Genomic DNA, 25572 nt, shown 5'->3' with positions numbered 1-25572 from the left:
AATCAATTAATGGGTATGTTTGTCCTGTACTTGCCCTTCATTGCATACAAGGCAAAATTAGTAAAGAAAAATCGATCGCATATGATCTCTTCAACATGATGTAAGCAAGCACTCATAACTTACGTATCCTTGGGTTTACTGTCACGAAACAAAGGTTTTTCAACTCCACTTGAGCCGGCGAATAAGATGATATCCAGGTTTTTATTGTTAGTCCCTTCCTTCACTACGAAAGAGGTGTTCTAAAATTTACGGAATTTTTTCAATCATACATAAGTGTTTCACCCAATGTATTCAATGCTTTATACTGTAAATTTAGGCTTGTGCAATTGTGTCCCTTTTTTGCAGATCCGGTCACATATGCGTGTAATGTTGGTATATATTTCTCGTTTTGTAGTAATTGAATCATCATTTCATACATCGCCATATCATCAAAGTTTTGCACTAAATAAAGGTTTCTGTATGCCACAGTCATCATTTATGTCTGAGGTTAGTATGTTTGTAACACCAAATGTGCAGAAAATTATTAAGATCAATAAATGTTCCAGAAAAAGGAGATATAAATAATTATTGCAAAGTTTAGCTGGAAAAAAAGCAATGTATGTAATTAGATTTTTTTTTTCAAATTGACCATTTTACTATTGAGTATTGACTGTGGGAACATTCCTGGTTCAACTTGAGATTGGTGGAATAGAGAGGGATTCGAGCCGTGTAGACACCTCATGTTGCACCCACAATCAAATGTATCATCCTTGAAAACAAAATAGCTAGATTTGCACTCTTCTTTTACTTTGGTAAATGCAATCATGCTGATAGCATCTTTCTCTATTCTCAAATATCTATACATATATATTACCCATTATGCAAGGTGTATTTAATATGATGTGTTGTAAAGTTAGCCTTGCACAAATGGGGATAGATGTGGTATAATTTGCATGTATATTAAAACCAAGAGTTTATAATAAGATAGGAGAGTGTCTAACGCCGTATAGTCCTGTAATAGATGATTGCGCAGAAGTTAAACGGCATCTTTTCCACGTAACGTACAGACTGGCTGGTATATTGTCGCATTTAACCACAAAGGCTATCCCAGACACAAGGACGTGCGTTCAACTCGATGTTCAAGTTCACCACGAAGAACATCGCTCTGTTGCATAAGGAAGTGTGGCTATTCACCTCGAAGATAACTCTGGGGGAGAGCGTCTGAGAAACTAATAAACACGAACCAAAGGCGGAGTATCGCTTCGAATTTTCACTGCATCGCCATGTTACCCTACCTTTGAGCATTCTTGAATTGAAAGAGTACTGTTCCCTATACATACAGCTCAGTCTTTAGCTCAGTCTTCGATTCATCACGGTGCGGCTAAACTAACTGCAGTAAGGAAACAAACAAATACTAGAACCCTATACGTTACACGGAAAGGAAGCCGTTTAACTTCTGCGCAATCATCTATTACAGGCCTATACAGCGTTAGACACTCTCCTCTCTTATTATTAACTCTTGTTAAAACATATAAATCATCGGTGATATCAATATTTATCAATGCAGTGTAAATTTTGCTCTTTTTCTTTTATGAGTAACACCACATACATAGGTACTATGTAATTATGTGCATACATACGTACTATGCATACATATATCCTCATGCATATATGCTGTCAGGTGTCTGTTCTTTTGAAATCTTTGTTGTATATTATATTACTTACAGATAAAATGGACTTCTGGTTTTGATGTCTTTAACATTCATTTGGTTTTCTTAGATCTCATTGACTCATTGTTCTTGTGTCTATCAACCGTAGAAAAGACAATGCTCAACCTTGCTGAAGAATGCCGTGCCTTCATGGTCAGTGAATTGGACTGCATCCCATTGTTCAGTGAGCACTTCTTGGGTAGGCTATGTAAGTGCAGCTCTTATTTTTTATTAAAATTAATGTTGCTGCCATTTTTGACTTGGCTTGATCACTCTATACTCAATAAGTTAGTAACAGCAAGTCAAAGTGAAGTAGCAATGAGATTGTTAGAAGAATTTGAATCATCAATAGACTACACTAAACCCATAACATCATATCCAATTCCAGCTCTCTCTCAATTGATAATCCCACTTGATGATAGTGAGTATACGTTAGTGGCTACCAAATGTGACTGCAATCTTGAGGAGGTAGAATTAAGAAAAATAGTAAGTATCAGGACTCTATTGACACAGAAATGGGAGATCACGGATCATGCTATTCAGTTAATTGCTGTGCATATTAAAAATGGATTTTTGTATTGGATGATTCCACAGAGTGTAGCATCAATTATTAACGAAGTTAATGTTAACATCCAACATGAACTGTGGCAAAAAGGAATAATCATAACTTCAGTTTTTGAAAACTCAGCATCTATAGAAGATAGCACAATTATGCAAGTGACAAAGTCAAGTCCTTTTTTGTTCTTTAATGTTCAGGTGATACAGTTGTATGTATGTACGTATGTAAATATGCTTATAACCATGCAATCCATAACTGTGATTTATTGTCTTTTTTCTTACAAGAAACTTGAAAGTCACAATGTATGTACATACATACGTACGTACATAGCTATTTGAATAAAGGTGTCAATACATGATACGTTTATAACTTCCAAATGCAGATTTGTAATCTAGTTTTCAATAATGTACATACATATTTACATAGTTGCTTGGGAATGGACTATTAGGTACATTTTGATTTCTTAAAAAAATAAAGATTTTCTAGTATATGCAGATCTAGTAGTTATGCTTTAAAATTCTAATTATTCTATTCTTATAATTTCCACATTTATGATTTCCTTGAGATATCAATGTATTCACACAATACTGACATCATGTCACCTGTGTGATAGGATAAGTACTACTACTGTAGCACCACATACTTATGGCTTTTGTTCACATATATGAGAGGTTAAGTATGCAGGTGTTTATAATTGCTTTAGCTTTAGTACATGCGGTTCTGCAGCTTGGCTAATACCCAAATGACAAACCTGTATGAAGCTTGAGACAATATTCTATTTTTATGGTCTACGTATGTAACAATGTTTTTGAAAGTATATAAATCCTGCAATCTCTGTCTCTTTGTTAGTGCAAAACGTATGCAACTGTAACACTGGCAATACGTGAAAGTTAAACTGGATAATGTTAAAAAATCATTTAAAATTAGGAAGGTGTAGTGTTAGACTTTGGAACACAAGATTCTTCTGGCCCTAAAGTTTATACATAGTTGCTTCACTTGAGTGCCACAACCAGGTTACTACAGTGGAACGTCTGGTAAATGAACTCCAGTTAACCTATCTTTCATTTCCCAAATTTGTGACCGGGCCTGCGAAAACCGGGCATGTGGGCACAAACTACACCCCATCACTCTTCAGGTAATATCTCAGTACTGAAATAGTATTTTTGCATTCTGTAACTTGCATCATAAAGCCAATTAAATACTTACTAATAGCTGAAAATTGCAATGCCATAGCATAATGTGCCAAAACGTTATGAGTAATGAAAGTGTGAAACAGTAGGCAAAAATTGTGTGCCCACATGCCCTATTATCGCAGGCCCGGTCACATTTATTGTTCTATTAGAGTGGTGAATGTTATTACATATTAAAACATTGGATATTTTATAGCGTTGTCAGCAAAAGTGTTAAATACTTTGTTTTTGTGCACGCTTTGGACTTATTAGTCATCTGTTCACCACATTGTTGACACCAAGAGTTCAGTATAGGGGGAATAGTATGATCAAGAGTTAATAATATAGAGAGGAGAGTGTCTAACGCCGTATAGTCCTGTAACAGATGATTGCGCAGAAGTTAAACGGCTTCTTTTCCGCGTAACGACAGACTGGCTAGTATATTTTCGCATTTAACCACAAAGGCTATCCCAGACACAAGGGCGTGCGTTCAACACGATGTTCAAGTTCACCACGAAGAGCATCGCTCTGTTGCGTAAAGAAGTGTGGCTGTTAACCTCGAAGATAACTCTGGGGGAGAGCGTCTGAGAAACCAATAAACACTGAACCAAAGGCGGAGTATCGCTTCGAATTTTCACTGCGTCGCCATGTTACCCTACCTTTGAGCATTCTTCCATTGAAGGAATTCTTCAATTGAAGGAGCACTGTTCCCTGTACATACAGCTCAGTCTTTAGTTCAGTCTTCGAATATTCTCGAGGATTCATCACGGTGCGGCTAAATTAATTGCGGTAAGGAAGCGAACAAATACTAGAAGCCTGTACGTTACACGGAAAGGAAGCCATTTAATTTCTGCGCAATCATCTATTACAGGCCTATACAGCGTTAGACACTCTCCTCTCTTATTAACTCTTGGTATGATCCTACTTCAGTATAGCCTTTACAAAAATAAATCGTCAAGTTATGATGCAATAGTATGGTAAAACACTGGTTTCTCTACGATATCACTTTAACACTTTGAGTGTTGATGATACCTCCAATGGGTTGCTTATTGAAGCCACCCTACAACAGTGAAGTCCACCAACAGTGAAATCCAATTGTTACACATCCTTATTGAGACCTATATTAGAATATGCTGCTACAGTGTGGTCCCCACACCTACAATACCAGAACACCAAATAGAAAAGGTTCAGCACAGCGCTGCTTGCTTTGTTAAAATGACTTCTCCTATCACAGCAGTGTAACTACCATGCTCAAACATCTTAAGTAGCCATTACTCGAACACCGAACAAGTCCCTTAAAATTGATAATGTTTTACATGGCCTAGTTGACATCTCATTACACTTACATACCTCTCAACACCTACCCATGGACACAACCAGTATTTCATCACCCCTTTTGCTAGAAATGATACATACCATAGATTCCCTAAAATTTTGGCATCTCTAAATATTCGGCACTCCCCGTGCTTTGAATGCAATATGCTCTAAATTTCGGCAAGCACAGGATAGTTTCTAATTATAAGTGCACAAATTTTTCGGCACTTGGAGTACTAGTTGACGAAGGTCTCTTGAGTACTGAGGATTCCCTGTGACCTCACACGATATGCTACCTCAATGCTGGATGAAGTACCAAGTGTGAAATTGTTCAGGGAACGTACTCAACGATATCATCGTGTGACATCACGGCTACCGCAAAACGATCTTCGTTTCTGTTCACAGCTCTCCTGGCCCCACATCTCCTTTTAACACGATACCCCCACAGATAACGCTTTGTTAAGCCATGGAACACTTTATGCAGCATCAGATAGCGAGATTTATCATGAGATAGTTTAATAATATTACTGATTGTGGTTTCTATTTTTTATATTACTTGTTGAAATCCTTAATATTACGTCTGGGTTATTGCATTCAAAAGCGATGTAGTATTGACATTGACCATCCCTCCTGGATAATGTGGGCAATCATCAAGACACACGATAGTGTGTCGTGCGGCCCAAGAAGCCGGCGCGCCACACCGTGAGTATATTGACAGGAAGAAAGAAAACGTCATTTTCACACATTTGTATCTCGGTGATACCTCATCCGATTGGAACCACATTTGCTGCAGAATTGCCCTCCAGCTAGGGGAGTCTACATTCCGAATTTGAAGGGAATCACTCAAGCCATTTCCGAGATACGAGTGGCCAAAGTTTGTTTTTTTTTTCTTCGTTTTTTTTCTTCGTCTTTTCGCACACTTGCAAAAATTGCTATAAAACGCAAACGCGTACTCCGATCGCCTTGAAATTTGGCACACTGAAGGAGAGTCCAAAGGCGAATCCTAGCATCAAATTTGGTGCAAATCCGATGAATGATTCAGGACTTAAGACCGATTATTCGCGTAAAACAAGATCGATTTGTTGTCACGCCTACAGGGTAAACCGCTTCATGGAATGAGTTGAAAATTGCTATGTAGATGGAGTAACCATCGTAGGAGTGCCTTTTGGTGGTTTGAAAGAAATTGAGGTAAAGACCATGGAGATATGACACAAAACCCCACCTGTGTCACAATTACGCGATCGATTTTTAGGAATAAAAAAGTATTAGTTTTCACGCCTACTAGGCAAACCGCTTAGAGCAATGAGCTGAAAATCGGTGTATAGCTGGAATAATCTTCATTGAAAGTCCTTGCAGTAGTATAGAAGAATTGGATTACAAACCACTGAGTTATGATTCGAAAGCCAACTTCGTGTAGCAAATGCGAGATCGAGATACTCTAATAGAACAGTCACCCTAATAGAGCATTCAGCTAATTTATTTACTCCATTATAGAATTCTATTACATTACAGGTTATTCTGTAGGGAGTTCAGCTGCAAAGAGTTAATCTTATAGACAGTTCGGCAAGAAGCAAGTCACCCTATAGAGAGTTCAGCTACAAATATATCGCTGTAGTGATTCAGAACATTACAAGTCACACTGAAGAGAGTTCAGCTATAAACAAGTCATGCACCCTGTAGAGAGTTCGGCTACACTCTCTAGAGAATTCAGCTACAAACAAGTCACTGTGGAGAGAGTTCAGCTACAAAGAAACTACCCTGTAAAGAGTTCACCTATACAAACAAGTTACCCTATAGAGATCACCTGCAAACAAGTAACCCTGAAGAGAGTTCAGCTACAGACAAGTCACTTTATAGTTTATACAGTGTTCAGCTACAAGTAAGTCACTCTGTAGAGAATTCAGTAAGTCACTCTGTAGAGAATTCAGCTACAAGTTAGTCACTCTGTAGAGAATTCAGCTACCACCAAGTCACTCTGTAAAGAATTTTGCTACAAACAAGTCACCGTGTAGAGAGTTCAGCAACCAAAATACTACTCTGTAAAGAGTTCAGCTATACAAACAAATTACTCAGTAGAGAGATCAGCTAGAAACAAGAGAGAATTCAGCTAGAAGAAGTCACCCTGTAGAGAACTCAGCTGCAAAGAAACCCTGTAGAGAGATCAACTACAAACAAATCACCCTGCAGAGCATTCAGCTATAAACAAATCACCCTGTAGAAAGTTCAGGTACAAACAAATCACCATATATACAGTTCAGCTACAAAAAAATCACTCTGTAGAGAGTTCAGCTACAAAGAAGTTATGCTACAGTGAGATCAGTTTGAAACAAGAGATTTCAGCTACAAACAAATTAACCTGTAGAGAGTTCAACTATGAACAGATCATCCTGTAGATAGTTCAGCTAGATACAAGTCACCCTATAGAGAGATCAGCTAGAGGAAGTCACCTTGTAGAGAGATCAGCTAGAAAAAAGTTGCCTTTTAGAAAGTTCAGTAACAAAGAAACCATCCTGTAGAGAGTTCAGCTACAAACAAATCACCTTGTAGAGAGTTCAGCTGCAAACAAATCACCCTGTAGAGAGTTCAGCTACAAACAAATCAACCTGTAGAGAGATCAGTTCGAGGAAGTCACCTTGCAGAGGGATCAGCTAGAAACAAGTCACCTTGTAGAGAGTTGAGGTACAAAGAAACCACCATGTAGACAGTTCAGCTGCAAACATATCGCCTGTAGAGAGTTCAGCTAGAAACAAATCACCCTGTAGAGTGATCAGCTAGAAGAGGTCACCTTGAAGAGAGTTCAGCTACAAAGAAACCATATGTAGAGAGTTCAGCTGCAAACAAATCACCCTGTAGAGAGTTCATCTACAAAAAGATCACCCTGTAGAGTGATCAGCTAGAAGAGGTCACCTTGTAGAGAGTTCAGCTACAAAGAAACCATCATGTAGAGAGTTCAGCTGCAAACAAATCACCTTGTAGAGAGTTCAGCTACAAAGAAACCATCATGTAGAGAGTTCAGCTACAAAGAAACCACCATGTCGAGAGATTAGCAGCAAACAGATAACCTGTAGAGAGTTCAGCTAGAAACAAATCACCCTGTAGAGAGATCAGCTAGAAGAAGTCACCTTGTAGAGAGTTCAGCTACAAAGAAACCATCGTGTAGAGAGTTCAGCTACTACGAAACCACCATGTAGAGAGTTTAGCTGCAAACAAATAACCTGTAGAGAGTTCAGCGAGAAACAAATCACCCTGTAGAGAGATTAGCTAGAAGAGGTCACCATGTAGAGAGTTCAGCTACAAAGAAACCATCGTGTAGAGAGTTCAGCTGCAAACAAATCACCCTGTAGAGAGTTCAGCTACAAAATGATCACCCTGTAGAGAGTTCAGCTAGAAGAAGTCACCTTGTAGAGAGTTCAGCTACAAAGAAACCATCATGTAGACTCTGAGAGTTAAGCTGCAAACAAATCACTCTTTAGAGAGTTCAGCTACAAAGAAACCATCGTGTAGAGAGTTCAGCTACAACGAAACCACCATGTAGAGAGTTTAGCTGCAAACAAATAACCTGTAGAGAGTTCAGCTAGAAACAAATCACCCTGTAGAGAGATCAGCTAGAAGAGATCACCTTGTAGAGAGTTCAGCTACAAAGAAACCACCATGTAGAGAGTTCAGCCTCAAACAAATCACCATGTAGAGAATTCAACTACAAACAAATTGCCCTGTAGAGGGATCAGCTAGAAGAAGTTACCTTGTAAAGAGTTCAGCTAAAAAAAATCGCCATGTAGAGAGTTCAGCCTCAAACAAATCACCCTGTAGAGAGATCAGCTAGAAGAAGTTACCTTGTAGATAGTTCATCTATACAAACAAATCACCCTGTAGAGAGATCATCTAGAAGAAGTTACCTTGTAGATAGTTCAGCTACAAACAATTCACCCTGTAGAAAGATCAGCTAGTAGAAGTCACCTTGTAGAGTGTTCAGTTACAAAGAAACTGCCATGTAGAGAGTTCAGCCTCAAACAAATCACCCTGTAGAGAATTCAACTACAACAAATCGCCCTGTAGAGGGTTCAGCTAGAAGAAGTTACCTTGTAGAGAGTTCAGCTACAAAGAAACCATCATGTAGAGAGTTCAGCTACAAAGAAACCACCATGTAGAGAGTTTAGCTGCAAACAAATCACCTGTAGAGAGTTCAGCTAGAAACAAATCACCCTGTAGAGAGATCAGCTAGAAGAAGTCACCTTGTAGGGAGTTCAGCTACAAAGCAACCATCGTGTAGAGAGTTCAGCTACAAAGAAACCACCATGTAGAGAGTTTAGTTGCAAACAAATCACCTGTAAAGAGTTCAGCTAGAAACAAATCACCCTGTAGAGAGATCAGCTAGAAGAGGTCACCTTGTAGAGAGTTCAGCTACAAAGAAACCATCATGTAGAGAGTTCAGCTGCAAAAAGATCACCCTGTAGAGAGTTCAGCTAGAAGAAGTCACCTTGTAGAGAGTTCAGCTACAAAGAAACCATCATGTAGACTCTGAGAGTTAAGCTGCAAACAAATCACTCTTTAGAGAGTTCAGCTAGAAGAAGTCACCTTGTAGAGAGTTCAGCTACAAAGAAACCATCGTGTAGAGAGTTCAGCTACAAAGAAACCACCATGTAGAGAGTTTAGCTGCAAACAAATCACCTGTAAAGAGTTTATCTATAAACAAATCACCCTGTAGAGAGATCAGCTAGAAGAGGTCACCTTATAGATAGTTCAACTACATTTCAAGTCACCCAGTAGAGTGATCAGCTGCAAAATAATATCCTGTGTGGAATAATAGGCATGTAATAAATATATGCATATAATTTGTATAATTACTTGGCACCAAATTCACCTGAATTGTCGTTATTAAAATTTTTACTATTAACCTACCATCACAGCCATTTCTTGGCCGCCACCTTGAATTTCACATCTTTTTTCACCATCGCCTTTTTGAGGGCCGCACTGTTTTTTTACAGCTTGGCTGTTTTTGATTAGATAGTATATAGCGCTGTGGCCAAGTGAGTGTTGTGATATCGTCAACTCCGCCTCAAGGCGTTCCTGTTGGTTCCTGTAGAAAGAAATTCATAAAGTAAGCAGTAAACGGATCGCAAATAACATAGCCAAGAAACGTGCAGACTGTATTAGGGTTAGATCCCTAAAAATTCGACAATAGGCAATAGCACTGGGTTGGTACATTTTTCCTAATTGTTCGGCCAGACACAAACGGAATTAATTTATTTCTGTCGGATTTTTAGGGAATCTACGGTATTTAAATTCTTCCCTACCTTCTGCTATCAATTTGTGGAATTCTCTACCCGATTCATTAGTTGAACTGGATGATTTAAACTAATTTAAAGATGATTTATCCTTATACATCTTCCCAACAAACTGATTTTATGCATGATTATCTGTGTGTTTATACTCTTTTTGTGAGTTCTACACAGTAATTAACAAATATATATATACAACAATCTTTGTAGTTTTAGGCTGAGCAAAAGCCTGACCAACTAATACATTATAGGTATTTCATCATGACTTCACCATTCGCGTTTGTGCAGGCTATACTGAAGTAGGATACTCTCTCCCCTATAATATTATGAACTCTTGGTGACACCTATAGTGGTAACAATAACCGAGGCTTTGATATCAATTTCATAGAACTTTGTGTCTAACTATTATAGCTATATTGTACTGTATAGATGTAAAAAAGCTTTATGTGTAAAACACTGTACTTATGTAATTGTATGACAATGTAATTATTGAATATCACCATGTGGATGATTACGTACTTTAGAAAACAAAGATTGATGATATACAATTTTATAAGGAGTTGGATTATGCTGCAGTTTTGAAACACAATGCTGTCCTTGAGTATGAATATAAAAAGGTACACATGTTCAATTTAATAACATTTCACATGGTATGGTACAGATTTAATGCCATGAGTACACTCTCTCTTCATGAGAGTGTGACTGTGGACACTCATCTGCCATATTCCTTAATGCTCTAGAGTTTAGTCTAGTCAAGGATTTGTGACTTATAAGTCAAGTAATTTGTGTTCACAGCTCTCAACCCAACCCTTAATTTTGCTGAGGGTTGGGTCGAGAGCTGCTAATTTGTATTCCTGCTGTATACACAACTACATAGCTAATCAGCTAATACAATATGGCTGCTTACTTCTCTTAAGGTTACGGTCAACTGCACATTTTTGTAAATGTAACATTTAAAAATAAACTTAATATATCACTATTTCATTGTGTTTATTTCTATCTATTGGTATAATGATGCATGTTAAACAGGCATTTATCACTTGGAGGAGCGGTGAACTTCTGGGACAACACATCCATGAATAATAGCCCTTCCACTACGCACAGTTAGAAAAACTTCATACATCAAACTTCTATACTATGCTAGTTGGATTGTTGGCGAATTTATAAGTTCAGACTTACTATCGGTTAAGAACCATTGACAGACACCGATTCAGTGTAATCTACCCACTCCTGGCACTAGCTATCTTGGGTTGAAGTAATGGTGCAGTTGCCATCAATGCACATTATTTAGTATAACTTTCTGAAAAACTACGTGATACTTCTGAAACTCTACTAATCGCTACGCCTACGACCACTTAACTACGTAATTGGTGGTGAGCTATTGGATGGAGCTGCTAGCACGCGGCAAAAATTTGACATATCAATCCGGGTGTGCAGATTTCGAGCAAGGTCCTCTATCAATCTAACCACAGCAACCACAACTATTACCTCACAAAAGCCATATAAATTTATTACGTAACTTGCATGGTAATTTACATGCTAGCTTATGGCTGCTATAGATAGCTTTCTACACTTCTGTCGTTCACTGTATCATTTTACATCATCAGATCATACCTTCTATAACTACCAGATGAACGTTAGCTATTATGTTGGATGCTAGACTAATTACTATAGTGCGTTGTAGGCCAACTAGTGCCTTGTAGCATAGTTACTTAGGCACTGCATGTATAGCTAAGGTGCTCCATTGACACAAACGAGACACCTAGGCAAAGTAGGCTGTGGTAGCTAGCTACGTATTAGGTAAATTTGGCACAGAGCCAGCACCATTGTGTACTACATAATCCGAAATGTGTACTACATCATTCGAGCTTATTAGCCGTACACACAGTATAAATAGACACAATATGTAACAATAAACACTTTATAACACAGCAATGTCCAATAAGAACAACAAAAAGAATCATTACATCAAACATCGTAATGTTTTCTGCAGGAGGAAATAGAAGAAAAAACAGTAAGTAACAGCACATAACATACAATTCAGTATATGTATTTAAATTTATGTTACATAGATGAAACCAAGGGACCTGCTATTAACCCAGCCGAATGTAGAATCATCAATCTTAGTCTACTAAACAAACACACAAACAACAAAGCGAAACACGTTGCTACATGTCAACCTTGCTTAACTAAAGCCATCTCCTCACAGGAGTGTACATTCATATCTGATGAAAAACACCATGGTTTGGTTTCAGTTATATCAAGCAAGTGTGGTGGTTATGGTGAAGTTATCCCTTTTTCCACCTCTACCAAACTTTCCGACTCCGGAGGAGGTCAACATTGGACCAACAACTTTGCAGCAGTGTGTGGTAAGATGGTAGTGGGTGGCGGATTTAATCACCTCCAAGAGTCAGTGAGTGTCCTCGGTGTTCCTAAGAATTCTTTCATGGCCACAGAATGTGCAATAGGAAAGTGGTGGTGGTATGTCTTGGAGAAGTCGATGAAAGCTGCAGGGGAAGAAGAACAGCGAATTACTATACAGTAGAATAGCTACCATTACGAAGTACCTACAATTACAGTCATTTTAGATGGTGGTTGGTCTAAGCGGACCAATAGATATTCTTACAATGCTCTGTCAGGGGTAAGGGTGATCTTTTGGAAAGCAAACTAGGAAGCTTATATATATAGGAGTAATAGATAAATTTTGTGCTGCATGCATGTACCAAAATAAACAGACTGGTGCAAACAAGAAGACAATTCACACCTGTTTCAAAAACTGGAGTGGTCCATTGGCGTCCATGGAAACTGACATCATATTGGAGGGTTTTAAGGCAGCTGAAAAGCAGTATGGTGTTAGATACATGAGATTCATTGGTGACAGAGATAGCTCAGTTCATCCCACTCTAGTTGCTAATGTCCGTGAGTGGGGATATGACATACAAAGGAGGAGTGCACAAACCACGCAGTAAAATGCTTCAGAACATCAGTGGAACGACTAGTCAAGGACAAGCCACAATACAAAGGGAGAGGTAAATTCACTGAACAAATGCAAAAGAGACTTACATCAAGAATGCGAAGCTCCATAACCAACAGAAGTAAAGAAACTGACTCCAGAAAAGTAGCTAAACTTCTTAGAATTGACATCCTCAGTTGTGCGCCACACTGCTTTGGGATCCATGATAAGTGCAACAATGACTACTGCAAGGTGGCCAAAAACAAAAACACACCAAATGAAACTAATTCAACAACTGAGCTTACTTCCTTACCAATAAGCATACCTTACTCTCTTTCTGGTCCCAGCACATCAAATGACTGTTTGGAGGCTATAGCCTTACCATACTGCACCAATCAAGGTGGGAGGTTTTCTCCATCAACCAGTTCATCTCTTTTAGGTTTCAATAGTATGAGCAATCATCAGCATACCAGTGAAGCACTAGAAAATGATACTTTGGATGAAATACTGTCAGAACAGCAAGAAGCATGGCAAGATGCTACCGCTGATAAACCTGTTGATTTACCAGAACCAAGTGACCCAGTTAACAATGCAATGCTTTGTTACATACAAAAGTATGCTAGCAAACTTGCTGGGAAAGCAAATCAACTCATAGGTAAGCAGTTAAAATATAAAGGTACATGAGACTTTAGTAGTATATCCTCTTCTTCACAGGCAACTTCACCACAAACTTGGCTGAAAGTTACATGCATGTGAGGACGAAGTTTGATTGGGGGAAACAAATAAACAGGTCACAAAGTGGTTCGTAGACAGGTAGATGTGCAGGTGCAGCACTGCGAATGAATAACAGACCTGGATTGGGGCCTACATGTTGGGAAAAAGTTGCTGGACTTCCCGCCAGTAAAGCATTCAAGGCAGTAGCAGAAGAAAGATGTAAGAAGACAACGAGCGAGAGTAACGCATGCACAGTAATACACACCGCCACGCGCTGTCATCAAAAGAAGTTAACCGTCGGAATGGGCCGCCATACGAACAAAACCTCAAAGAAGAAACTGCCCCCTGCTTCGTCCCGCAGTGGTGCTACTACCAGAGCCAGATCCGCCGCTAGCGGTCAGTCATTGCCTATCACTAACACCTCGCCAACAGGAACAGCCTCCAGAAAGCGAGGAAATCAGACAGCCAACAAATCGACAGCCGCCAAGCGTTCTCATCTAACAAAGAGAGACATCCCAAAGAGCGTGAAGATAGTCATGGACACCTTCGGTGAATCCGACACTGACTCAGATGATGGAGTGGAAATACCAACCTTGGATGAAGCGGAAGAAGAGCTAGTCTCGCAGGAACAAAGGAACAGCAGGATAGGTATGGAATAGTGTATGCTACATGCGCTGCACACACTAATTACTAAATATAGCACTGACATACTTCTACCAAATACAATACTGTAAGGCACCACCATGTTATACCTAACTTGTCCACCCCCCACACACACACACGCATTCCTTAGCACTTATATGCGACACACACCGATTTTCTACTTTCTTTCTTAGCAATAAACCAGATTCCAAAGAGGGATCAGCTTCGCCAAAGTCGAGAGCACCAACAGCCACCACTACACCACCTTTGTACATTGGGGGAGGATTGCCACCCATCCCAGGATGGTCATTCAGGATGGTCATTTCATAGATATGACCGAACTACTCCCTGATAACATCGAGGCAGCAAATGCCACAGACGACAAACAATCCAAGGCCGCCAGCCGCAAATACCAAGATGTTACCAATATCATGGACTGGATCCAATGCTATAGCACTTACAATGCAGTAGTATCCCGTGCCAAACCCGAACAGGTTTTAGACCTCATAGCATACTTGAATTTAATAATCAATAGTCAAAGGAGCTTTGAGGATCTTGACTGGGCTTCATACGACCGCCAATGTAGGCAAAAGGCTTCAGCAACCTCAACAATACAATGGGGTGTCATGGGAGGTACCCTATAGAATTTGTCACGCTCTAACAGTGACACCAGATTATCCAGCCTGAGGTCACATTCATCTGCCTCTTCAACCAAGAAAGTACCTATATGCCTGGAATGGAACAAGTACCCCTCGGAAGGATGCCCCCACCATAACTGCCGTTATGAGCATATTTTCTATCATTGCATCAACATCCCTTCCATCACTGACAACCGCCATAAGGCCATCTGTTGTCCCAACAAAGAAAGGAAGCCACTAAAGCAATCAAGACGATAGCTTGGGCTATACATGTCCTCAAAGAAAAGAGAACCTGTTGCACTTAACACTAAAAACCCTGCACGCACTATAGTAGCTCACAGTGCAGCTTCAAGTTTGTACACATTTCACACCTTTGATCAATCACTTATATAATTTTTTTTTAAATTTGAAAACATGTAGATATACATTGAGACTAATAAGGGTAGTATTTGCATTATAAGTGATGCAACTTATTTCTTTAATTGCAGCCTCAATAACTGGTAATGGACCACATACACTTACTCCACCTGGACATTGGAATGGACATCCTACATGGCAGATGCTTCATACAAAGTTTTGGTTCCTTCCAACACGACAGCTATCACACTCCTTTACACCTCTACAATTGGCATGGATTGTTGAGCACATACCCCGACAAACCCCTGGTAATCCTTTTTATCACTAGTCTTATAAACGGCTTCAGGGTTGGCTTCAAAAAACCCTTATCTCAGCTCCGATCAGCTCTTAAGAACCTAATTGGAGCTCTCCAACACCCCCAGGTGGTGGATGATTACCTCAAAGCAGAGATCACTGAGCATCGCGTTTTTGGCGCCTTCCACAAGAAAGACATCTCTGCCGCACATGTCAGCCGTTTTGGCGTCATCCCGAAGAACCACGCACCAAACAAATGGAGGCTGGTTGTTGATCTATCACATCCACCAAAGTTCAGCGTCAATGACGGAATCCCTAAGGAGTTGTGCAGTCTCACCTACATCTCAGTGGATACAGCAATTGACCATATGTGACCGGATTTCATATAACAAGGCTTCCACACGCACAAAATCAAACTTACGATTTTACCAGAAATGGATTGCTGGTCTAATACACTATCATATTTCACACTGTACTTCCTTCAGCACTGGCAAGTCTGGTTTCTGTAGCAGCTATCTTCCGACCCTGTCAAAGCCACGAGTGGGAGATTGGCGCCATTAAATGGCCATGGCTTTGTGATAATGGTGTGTAGTGAGCTGGGACTTCACAGAGAGCTCGCCAATCGTGTTCTCAGTCAATTTGGAGTAATTTGAGGGCCATGTAGGGCCATGGAGAGCCCAAACTTGGCCTCTGGATTCCAATCGTCTTCTTACTTCATTTTATACCCCTATATTAAGACCACCGTTCACCCCCACCCTCCCATCCTATTACTACCCCCACCCTCCCACCCTATTACTACCACCTGTGATATTATTACCCGCTTGAAAAAAGCTGCCCAAAACAAGGCAAATTTTGGGTATCAGAAATGTATACAGCCACTCAGTGATAGCTATTGAACAGATGAACAATTGGCGCAAATTTTGTTTGCACAGCTGTAGGCACTGGGAAGTTATTACACAATGATTCCTTAAAATCACCATATCTCCTAACAAAGCTTTGTGCGTCGAAGCCTTGTTTTGTCAAATTCAGTCACATATAACTAAGCTGGGTTCTGGGGCTCTGCTAGCCAAGATGGATATCAAGAGCGCTTTCCGTTTAATGCCAGTACACCCAGCTGACTGCCACCTGCTAGCAATGGAGTGGAACTAGGGAATTTACATCAACACCTGTCTCCCATTTGGCCTCCCAAGCTGTTCAACATTCTGGCTGACCTATTTTCATGGTTACTGGATCAGCAAGGAGCATCCCCCACCATTCACTATTTGGATGACTTCCTCACGATGGGTCCAGCTGGCGACCCCACATGCTTTAACAACTTGAACGAAATAATAGACATTGCTGAGTACCTGGGAATCCCCTTGGCCATGGATAAAACTGGGAGGACCATCTCATTGCCTCACTTTCCTCAGCATTATTCTTGACATGCAGAAGATGCAAGCAAGACTGCCTGATGACAAATTGATGTGCATAAAGTACCAACTCTCTACATGGTTACACCGAAAGAAGGCAACAAAGAGGGAGATACTTTTATCGGTTGGGTTACTCCAACATTCCAGCTAAGTAGTAAGACCAGGCCGAACATTTGTGGCTAGAATGTACAGCACTGCTGCAAAAGTAAAGAATATGCAGCATTTCTCTTGCCTGAACAGGAACTTCCGGTCGGACCTCCACTGGTGGAACACTTTCATTAACAGCTGGAACGGTGTCAGCTTCCTCCACCCAGCCAATTCCACCTTTCAGAATCATATTTTTACTGACGCATCTGGCTCATGGGGCTTCGGAACTGTTTTTGCCAGCCATTGGTTCCAACTACCATGGTCATCAGAATGGTCCACTATTACCATCATGGCAAAGGAACTAGTGCCTATAGTGGTTAGCTGTGCGGTTTGGGGACCACTGCTTCAACACAAAAACGCCAAGTTTCACTGGGGCTGGTGGTGGCTATTAATAAAGGCTAGTCGAAGGATATAATACTGATGCACCTCATCAGGTGTTTGTGGTTCTTCACAGCAGTGTTCGACATTCACATCACAGCAACCCACATAGCGGGAATATCCAATAATAATGCTGACATGCTGTCAAGAAACCAGGCTTCAGAATTCTTAGAAGCCCACCCGCACATGCCAGCCATACCAACACCGCTGCCACCATCTATCCTGCACCTTGTATCTCCATCAAGGTTGGACTGGACATCCTGGGGTTTCAGAAGACTCTTCAGGAGGACCTACTCAGACATTCAAATGCACTATTCATCTATTCAAATTAAACCAGACATTCAATAATGTTACACTCTTGTACATTTGGCAAAATAATTATGTTAAGTACTTCATTTCATGCAGTTAATGCGTATTACTATGCCAAACAACCAATAAACAGTACACATGTAATATATACTTTAATACAAAAAAAAGCATCATTACATATCCATCCACACGCAGGGTCTCCCTCAGGATGGCACGGACCAAGGTCACAGAAGCAGCTGGACGTCACTGACCTTGAACACAAGGCAGCAGAATTTCTTACTAGTGGCCTAGCCCTCAACACCAGAACCACCTACACAGCTGGTCAGCAAAGATTTGCAAACTTCTGCCAGACCATCAATGTTGCTCCAATCCCAGCCTCCGAAAAGTCACTTCTACTATTCGCCACACACCTGGCAGCTTCCAATATTACTCACACCACCATCAAAGTATACATCTCCGCCATCCGGCATATGCATGTGACAGCAGGACTACATGAAGAATTTAATACTCAACTTACTCCTCGGCTTCAACTGATGCTGAAAGGTATTCAGAGGAGCCAAGCTACCTCCCACCCTCAAAGAATCTGTCTACCCATCACCTTGGAGATAATGTAATCTATCAATGACTTATTAATACAAGAATCATATTCGTACGATAACATTCTGGTATGAGCAGCCTGATGCATGGAATTCTTTGGCTTCCTCAGAGTAAGCGAATTCACTGTGCCCAATGATGCTAGCTATAGTAGTACATGTCACCTCTCTTCCGAGGACATCTCAGTAGACAATTGTGATGACCCACAGCTCCTCTGTGTCAAAATAAAACAGTCAAAAATGGACCCTTTCCAAAAGGGGGTCGACATTTATCTAGGTGCAACAGACATAACACTCTGCCCCATTAAAGCCATACTACCATACCTTGCAATAAGACCTGATCATCCTAACAGCCCCCTCTTCATCTTCAAGGATGGAAGCATCCTGACCCGCCAGCGTTTCAGCAACATCCTGAACACTTTACTCTCTAGACTTGGTTTTGACAGCACTCAGTACAACACTCACAGTTTCCAAATTTGGGCAGCTACTACTGCTAAGCAAGCGAATATTCCAGACACATCCATTCAAATACTGGGAAGATGGAAGAATAATGCGTACCAGACATACATTAAAACTCCCCCACAGGAGCTTGCTCGCTTCTCAAAATATTTAACTTCAAGCTACCAATGGCAAGACTGCTGAAAGCCAGAAGGACAAACTTCCACTATAGTAGCAATCACAGGCACATAGCTGTTTTATGCATACTGTTCATTATCTCTCTCTATACTTTAATATAATGCCCACTCCATATGAGTCATGGTGACAGAAGCGCATGGTGGTGTACAGGTCCAGCTGTTTTGTCATAAGCACAAGATTTAATGTTTGGGTGGAAAGCTTACTAAAGTAGTAATCTTTCTATGGCATCAAGTATCAAGAATCAGTGGCGAGAAGCTTCCCTCACCCCTGATCCCTCAGCTCTCACCCAAACAAATAACACTAAGCTAGCATGTTTGACCCTCAAGCCTTCCAAAGTTAACAGGTTTTCCCATGTAGCGGTCAAGGCCCTGTACACCACCCAAATCCCGCTTTAATCATCAGATTAAATGGGGGCCACAACATCAGGGTGAGAATATCCAGGACCTGGATTGACAGGCAGATGTACAGGTGAGTGTCAAACATTAACATACTACTAAATACTGACCCAGCTCTAGTTCTACAAACTTATTAAACAGTACTGTAATACTGTTTAAAAGAATACTCCATTGGTATTGACTACACATTATGTTACATCTTGTTAAATTATTGCATGATCATAATTATATGCAATTTAACAGCAAATGTAAAGAAACAGCAGGATTTGGGCTTGTGCATCGACAGTTAGACTGGTAGAATACAGCCTAAAATGTTATCCCAGCTGTTGCAGACAATTAAACAGGTGTCTGTTGATAATCGCTGTAAATTTTTCCGCTCCAGCAATCCACTTGGTTGTTATACATACATGACTCAAGTTGTTGTGTATAATTTATAATGTTAATTACGTACAGCCATAACTGGCTATCCTTTCACAGAAGTACATATTAGTAGTACTACAGCATGTTTTAGTAACCTTCTCCCACTACTCAGTTAATTTTACGTCATCAAATAGAAGTGGAAAAATGTACCATTAAGCTGGGTTTTAGCCGATCCGGTCACATATAGATGATAAAGCATTAAGACCCCACCTCTTACAATCTGTTTAGACTTCACTGACTTACTGATCTAGCTGCGTTTTTGATGATAGCATGGTTAAAATAAGGAATAGTGACCACACTCTTTGGTTGGCGAATGGCTGACTGAAAAACTGTTATTCAACAGTCACAGAGTCCTATGATGTACTAATAGAACATTTACATGTATATGGCTGTATGATAGCTACATTAGGCCTGAGCCTATTATGCTTTTGAAATTGCCTATTATGCTTTTGAGCATTGCTCCAAAATTTCCCTTATTATGCCCCAATTATGCCCAGTTGTGTACCATTATGCTCCAAATATGCTCATACAAAATTGTGTCTTGACTGCTCTATTAGAGTACCTAATGCATCTGTGAACGTTCTATTAGGATATTTCATTATGCGGTGACTGTTCTATTAGAGTATATCGATCTTCAACTAATCTTTTCTTCACAACGTAGCTGTAAATCTGATTTTTATCATGTTTGCACACTATCCCATTCTGCATCATGCAAAATAGGTAGAGTTTCAGCTTCTCACATAACCAATACACAAAAAGTTTGCCTAATATGCTGGCATTATGCTGATGCTTTTGGCTTCCTATTATGCCCCAAATTATGCTGGCATAATCGGCACAGGCCTAAGCTACATATAACAACAAACTAAACAAACTATTACATTATTGTTAATGAAGTAGGGGTACAAGCAATAAAAAGCAATGAAACAAGAGATGAATGATGGTATTACAGCACCTACTTTGGCATAAAAATAATTGTTATAACTTAGGATTTTCAAACAGAGCTACATGTATGCTGTAAAATCAATTCATCTCTTGTTCTACTGCTTTTATTGCTTCAACCCTTACTTAAAATATTTTTATTTCAACTGTGTTAGTTACGTTGTGTACTCTGACGTATTTGTGCAGATTGAATTGTTTATTGTAAAAATTGCCTGCTATATAATAGTAATACTCTACCAATTGTAAAGATATGTATATAAAAAAAAACAAGATGAGAGTTTAATGTTTGTTATATAATATGTTTTGGCATTCATGTCCACTTTTATTTCACCTTCAGTGGATTTGTAAACACTTCTAACACCACCAGGACCATGCTTGAAGCAATCATACACGTCACAATATGATCTATGTAGTTACATCCATGCAGCTTAGCAGTGAATTTGTTGTTAACCAATCGGCAATAATATCCTGGTATACTATTATACTAATAGCATGCATGGTGTCTAGATACCATTCATAGCAGAACTACCTTCATAACAACAATTCAAAAAATTCATTCCAGGCTTACATAGTTGATTTTCTCTAGCTTTCAGTGAAATACTTGTTTAAGTGTTATCGTAGCAAATTGAGCACTTGCACAAGTTAAATCAAACACTAGTAAAACCATAGCTTAGGTGATCAAGAAAAATTCTAGTGAAAACGCTTGAATATTCAAGCAGGATCACCCAAACTCATTGCATTAAATCTGTGCCCTAAATTCTGTTTATAAAATAAACTGTAAATGATATCTAATCCAAAACAACCAAGCTGTAAAAAAGAGTGCGGCCCTCAGAAAGGTTATGGTGAAAGTAGATGTGAAATCCAAGGTGGCGGCCAAGAAATGGCTGTGATGGTAGGCTAATGGTACAAATTTTAATATCGTCAATTTAGGTGAATTTGGTGCCGCTTGGTCTTGGCACAAAATTCACCTGAATTGCCATTATTAAAAATTTTATCATTAACCTACCATCACAGCCATTTCTTGGCCACCACCTTGGATTTCACATCTTTTTCACCGTGGCCTTTCTGAGGGCCATACTCTTTTTTTTGCAGCTTGGATTAGATTTCAGTTCTTTTTGTATTTGTATAACCCAAAGCCGGCCATAGGTCTTTTTAACCTATCTTTTTTTACTTTACTACAGGAAGAAGAAAATGATGAAGCAGATTTTAAATACTTTATCTATTTCAGATTTTATCAGTAAATGTACAAATTGTATATATATATATATATAATACATACATTTATTAATGTCAATTATTCCCTGAACTCTTTACATGATTCTCTTACAGTGTGACGTGTTTCTAGCTGAACTCTCTGCAGGGTTATCTGTTTGTAGTTGAATTTTCTACAGGGTGATTTGTTTGTAACTGAACTCTCTACAGGGTGATTCTGTATGTAGCTGAACTCTCTACAAGATCATTTGTTTCTTACTGATCTCTCTACAGGGTTACTTTGTCTGACTTATCTTTCTAAAGGGTGATTTGTTTTTGTAGCTGAACTCTGTACAGGGTGATTCTTCTAGCTGATCTCTCTATAAGATGACTTGTTTGTAGCTGAACTATCTGCAGAGTGAATTTGTTTGTAGCTGAACTCTCTACAAGGTGATCCTTCTAGTTGATCTCTTTACAGGATGACTTGTTTCTAGCTGAACTCTCTGCAGGGTGATTTTGTTTATAGCTGAACTCTCTACAGGGTGATTTGTTTGTAGCAGAACTCTCTACAAGGAAACTTCTTCTAGCTGATCTCTCTACAGGGAGATTTGTTTGTAGTTGAACTCTCTACACGTGATTTGTTTGCGGCTGAATTCTCTACATGATGGTTTCTTTGTAGCTGAACTCTCTACAAGGTAACTTCTTCTAGCTGATCTCTTTTCAGGGTGAATTGTTTGTAGCTGAACGATCTACAAGGTAACTTCTTCTAACTGATCTCTCTACAGGATGATTTGTTTGTAGCTGAACTATCTACAAGGTAACTTCTTCTAGCTGATCTCTCTACAGGGTGATTTGTTTGTACCTGAATTCTGTATAGGTGATTTGTTTGCAGCTGAGCTCTTTACAGAATGGTTTCTTTGTAGCTGAACTCTCTACAAGGTAACTTCTTCTAGCTGATGTATCTACAGGGTCACTAGTTTGTAGCTGAATTCTCTACATGGTGGTTTCTTTGTAACTGAACTATCTGCAAGGTGACATCTTCTAGCTGATCTTTCAACAGGGTGATTTGTTTGTAACTAAACTCTCTACAAGAAAACTTCTTCTAACTGATGTCTGAACAGGGTGAATTGTTTGTAGCTGAACTCTCTACAGGGTGATTTGTTTGTAGCTGATCTCTATACAGGTTACTTATTTCTAACTGATCTCTTGAATTCTGTTCAGGGTGACTGCTCTATTAGAATATCTCGATCTCGCACTTGCTACACCAAGTTGGATTTCGTGTTATAACTCCGTGGCTTTACGTCTGATTCTTCTACACCATTGAAGTGCCTTTCTAAGATGATAACTCCATCTGTACAGCGATTTTCAAAGCATTACCCCAAGCGGTTTACCTGGTAGGCGTGGCAAGCTGTTGTTTTTTATTAGCTAATCTCGATTGCGTAATTGTTACACACTGTTGGTTTTTTCGTTGTATCTTCCTGGTTTTTAGCTCGATTTCTTTCAAACCACAAAAGGTTTGAGGTTCAATAGTTAATCTATTCACCCACCGATTTTCAGCTTCTTCCCATACGCGGTTTACCCTGTAGGCGTGACAACATATTGGTGTTATTTTTCGTGAATAATCGCTCATAACTCTTTGCCTGTTTATCGTATTCCAGCCAAAGTTGGTACAGAGATGCGCCTTTATACCCCCTTCTGTGTGCCAAATTTCAAGGCGATCGGATAAGGCGTTCGCGTTTTATAGCAGTTTTTGTAAGTGTGCGAAAAGAGGAAGAAAAATAAGAAGAAGAAAAAAAAACGAAGAAACTAAGCCAATTTTTGAAGTCGCATATCTCGGGAACGCTTGAAGCGGTGTCGCTCAAATTTGGAATGTGGAGTGCTGAAGGTGGAGGGAGTGTCCACAGCAAAATTCGTGTTGTTTCATCAAGGCAGCACAGAGCTACGGAGGTGCGAAAATTGCGTTTTCTTTCTTCCTGTCAATATACTCACGGGGTTGCGCGCCGGCTTCTTGGGCCGCACTTAATTTATTTCATCAATGTTCAAAGGTAATCATAAGCCTTTTTTGGTTAATTTGTACCTAGTTACCTAGATATATTCATACATACGTGCGTACTTATCTAATGTAGTTATCTCAAGAAATTACTAATCTGAGAATTAAGAACAATCAGCTGGATGAAGAAGTTTCTGATTTTGTTGTATTGAAAAGGGAATCAGCAAAATATAAAAGTGATTTGGAATCATTAACAACAGTTCATCAAAAGTTAAAAGACGATTATCAGAAGGTTAGCTTACCTCTATAAATGCATCGTGTATCAGTGGCAGGAAAGCTGTAACAGAATTGAGTTAAATTCTTATATTAAAAATTATAAATTTAAAAATGAAGTAGGGATCCAAGTGATAGAAGCAGTGAAACAAGAGATGAACAATGGTAGCTATTACAGCATAGCTCAGTGCGAAATCCCTACTTTGGTATGGTATAACAATTATTTTGTGTTCAGTGCCAAAGTAGGGGTTTTCCACTGAGCTATGCTGTAATAGCTACCATTGTTCATCTCTTGTTTCACTACGTTTTATTGCTTGGATCCCCACTTCATTTTTAAATTCATAATGTTTAATATACTAGTTTGTTAAGTTGTGTTAAAGCATACAGCTAGCTATAAACATGTGACTGTTCTATTAGGGTGACTGCTGTATTAGTGTATCTCGAGACAGCCTGCAAAGATGTGTGCTTGTGTTCATTGTGATTTCGATCAATTATTAGATTACCTTGAGTCAGCCTACCAACTTGAAGGCATATGGTCACAGATAAGGCTAGCATCATAAAAGGGGTGTGGTCATAGAGGTCTTGATCAATAGATCGATAATATATAGAAGAATGGGCGTGATCTTGTGACCTACGTATATCATGAAGATACAGTTAGCTATCTAGTACTGGTACCTCCATACAGTAGCATAGTCTAAGCGCCTTAAATAATTTTATGGCATCTATTATGCTGCTTAAAGAAAGTGTTGATATGGAAAATTAACGCTTCAATATGGTTTCGTTGGATGAAGAAGAAGACAAGCAGCTTGATTGAAAGCAAAAGAAAAGACAAGGCGTGAAGGGCACACACTCTTCGGAACCCCATAAGGCATATCCCACTAGTGAGTTTGTTGTTGTGGCATGAAATTGTGGCCGTTCTCTGCTTCAATTGGCCTCTAGGCTTGTGAATGTGGTCAGTTAGTGAGTGAGTGAGTGAGTGAGTGAGTGAGCGAGTGAGTGAGTGAGTGAGTGAGGGAGGGAGGGAGTAAGTGAGTGAGTGAGTGTGAGCTACAATTAACTTGACAATTAATTCTAGGACACTATTCAGTATACAGCCAAATATAGATATTAACATTTTTGGAATAAATAGAGTACACACTATAAAGTTTTTTAAATGGGTACTTGGAAGAATTAAGTTCAAAACATGCATGGTGCTAACAAGGTAGTACGTAAGTTTTAGTAGGCCACTGTGGAGTCCTTGTCATTGAGATGAACCACTGGAAGACCTCGCCATTATATGCATCAT

General features: G+C 39.5%; 1 protein-coding gene across 1 annotated transcript in view; it reads left to right on the top strand.

The window, feature by feature from the left end:
• The window catches only part of LOC136247053 (uncharacterized), a 45862-nt gene that overhangs the window by 5327 nt on the left and 14963 nt on the right, over positions 1-25572 (top strand). Inside the window, exons 2-5 of the mRNA XM_066038652.1 lie at positions 395-486; positions 1707-2444; positions 10534-10626; positions 24151-24306. Of these exons, the coding sequence (XP_065894724.1) occupies positions 460-486; positions 1707-2444; positions 10534-10626; positions 24151-24306 (1014 nt within the window). The 5' untranslated portion in view covers positions 395-459. The remainder of the gene's footprint in view (positions 1-394; positions 487-1706; positions 2445-10533; positions 10627-24150; positions 24307-25572) is intronic.

Source organism: Dysidea avara, chromosome 2, assembly GCF_963678975.1.
Source record: "Dysidea avara chromosome 2, odDysAvar1.4, whole genome shotgun sequence".
Taxonomy (NCBI): domain Eukaryota; kingdom Metazoa; phylum Porifera; class Demospongiae; order Dictyoceratida; family Dysideidae; genus Dysidea; species Dysidea avara.
The sequence above is the reverse complement of the archived record's forward strand: the minus strand, read 5'-3'. Positions and strand labels throughout refer to the sequence as shown.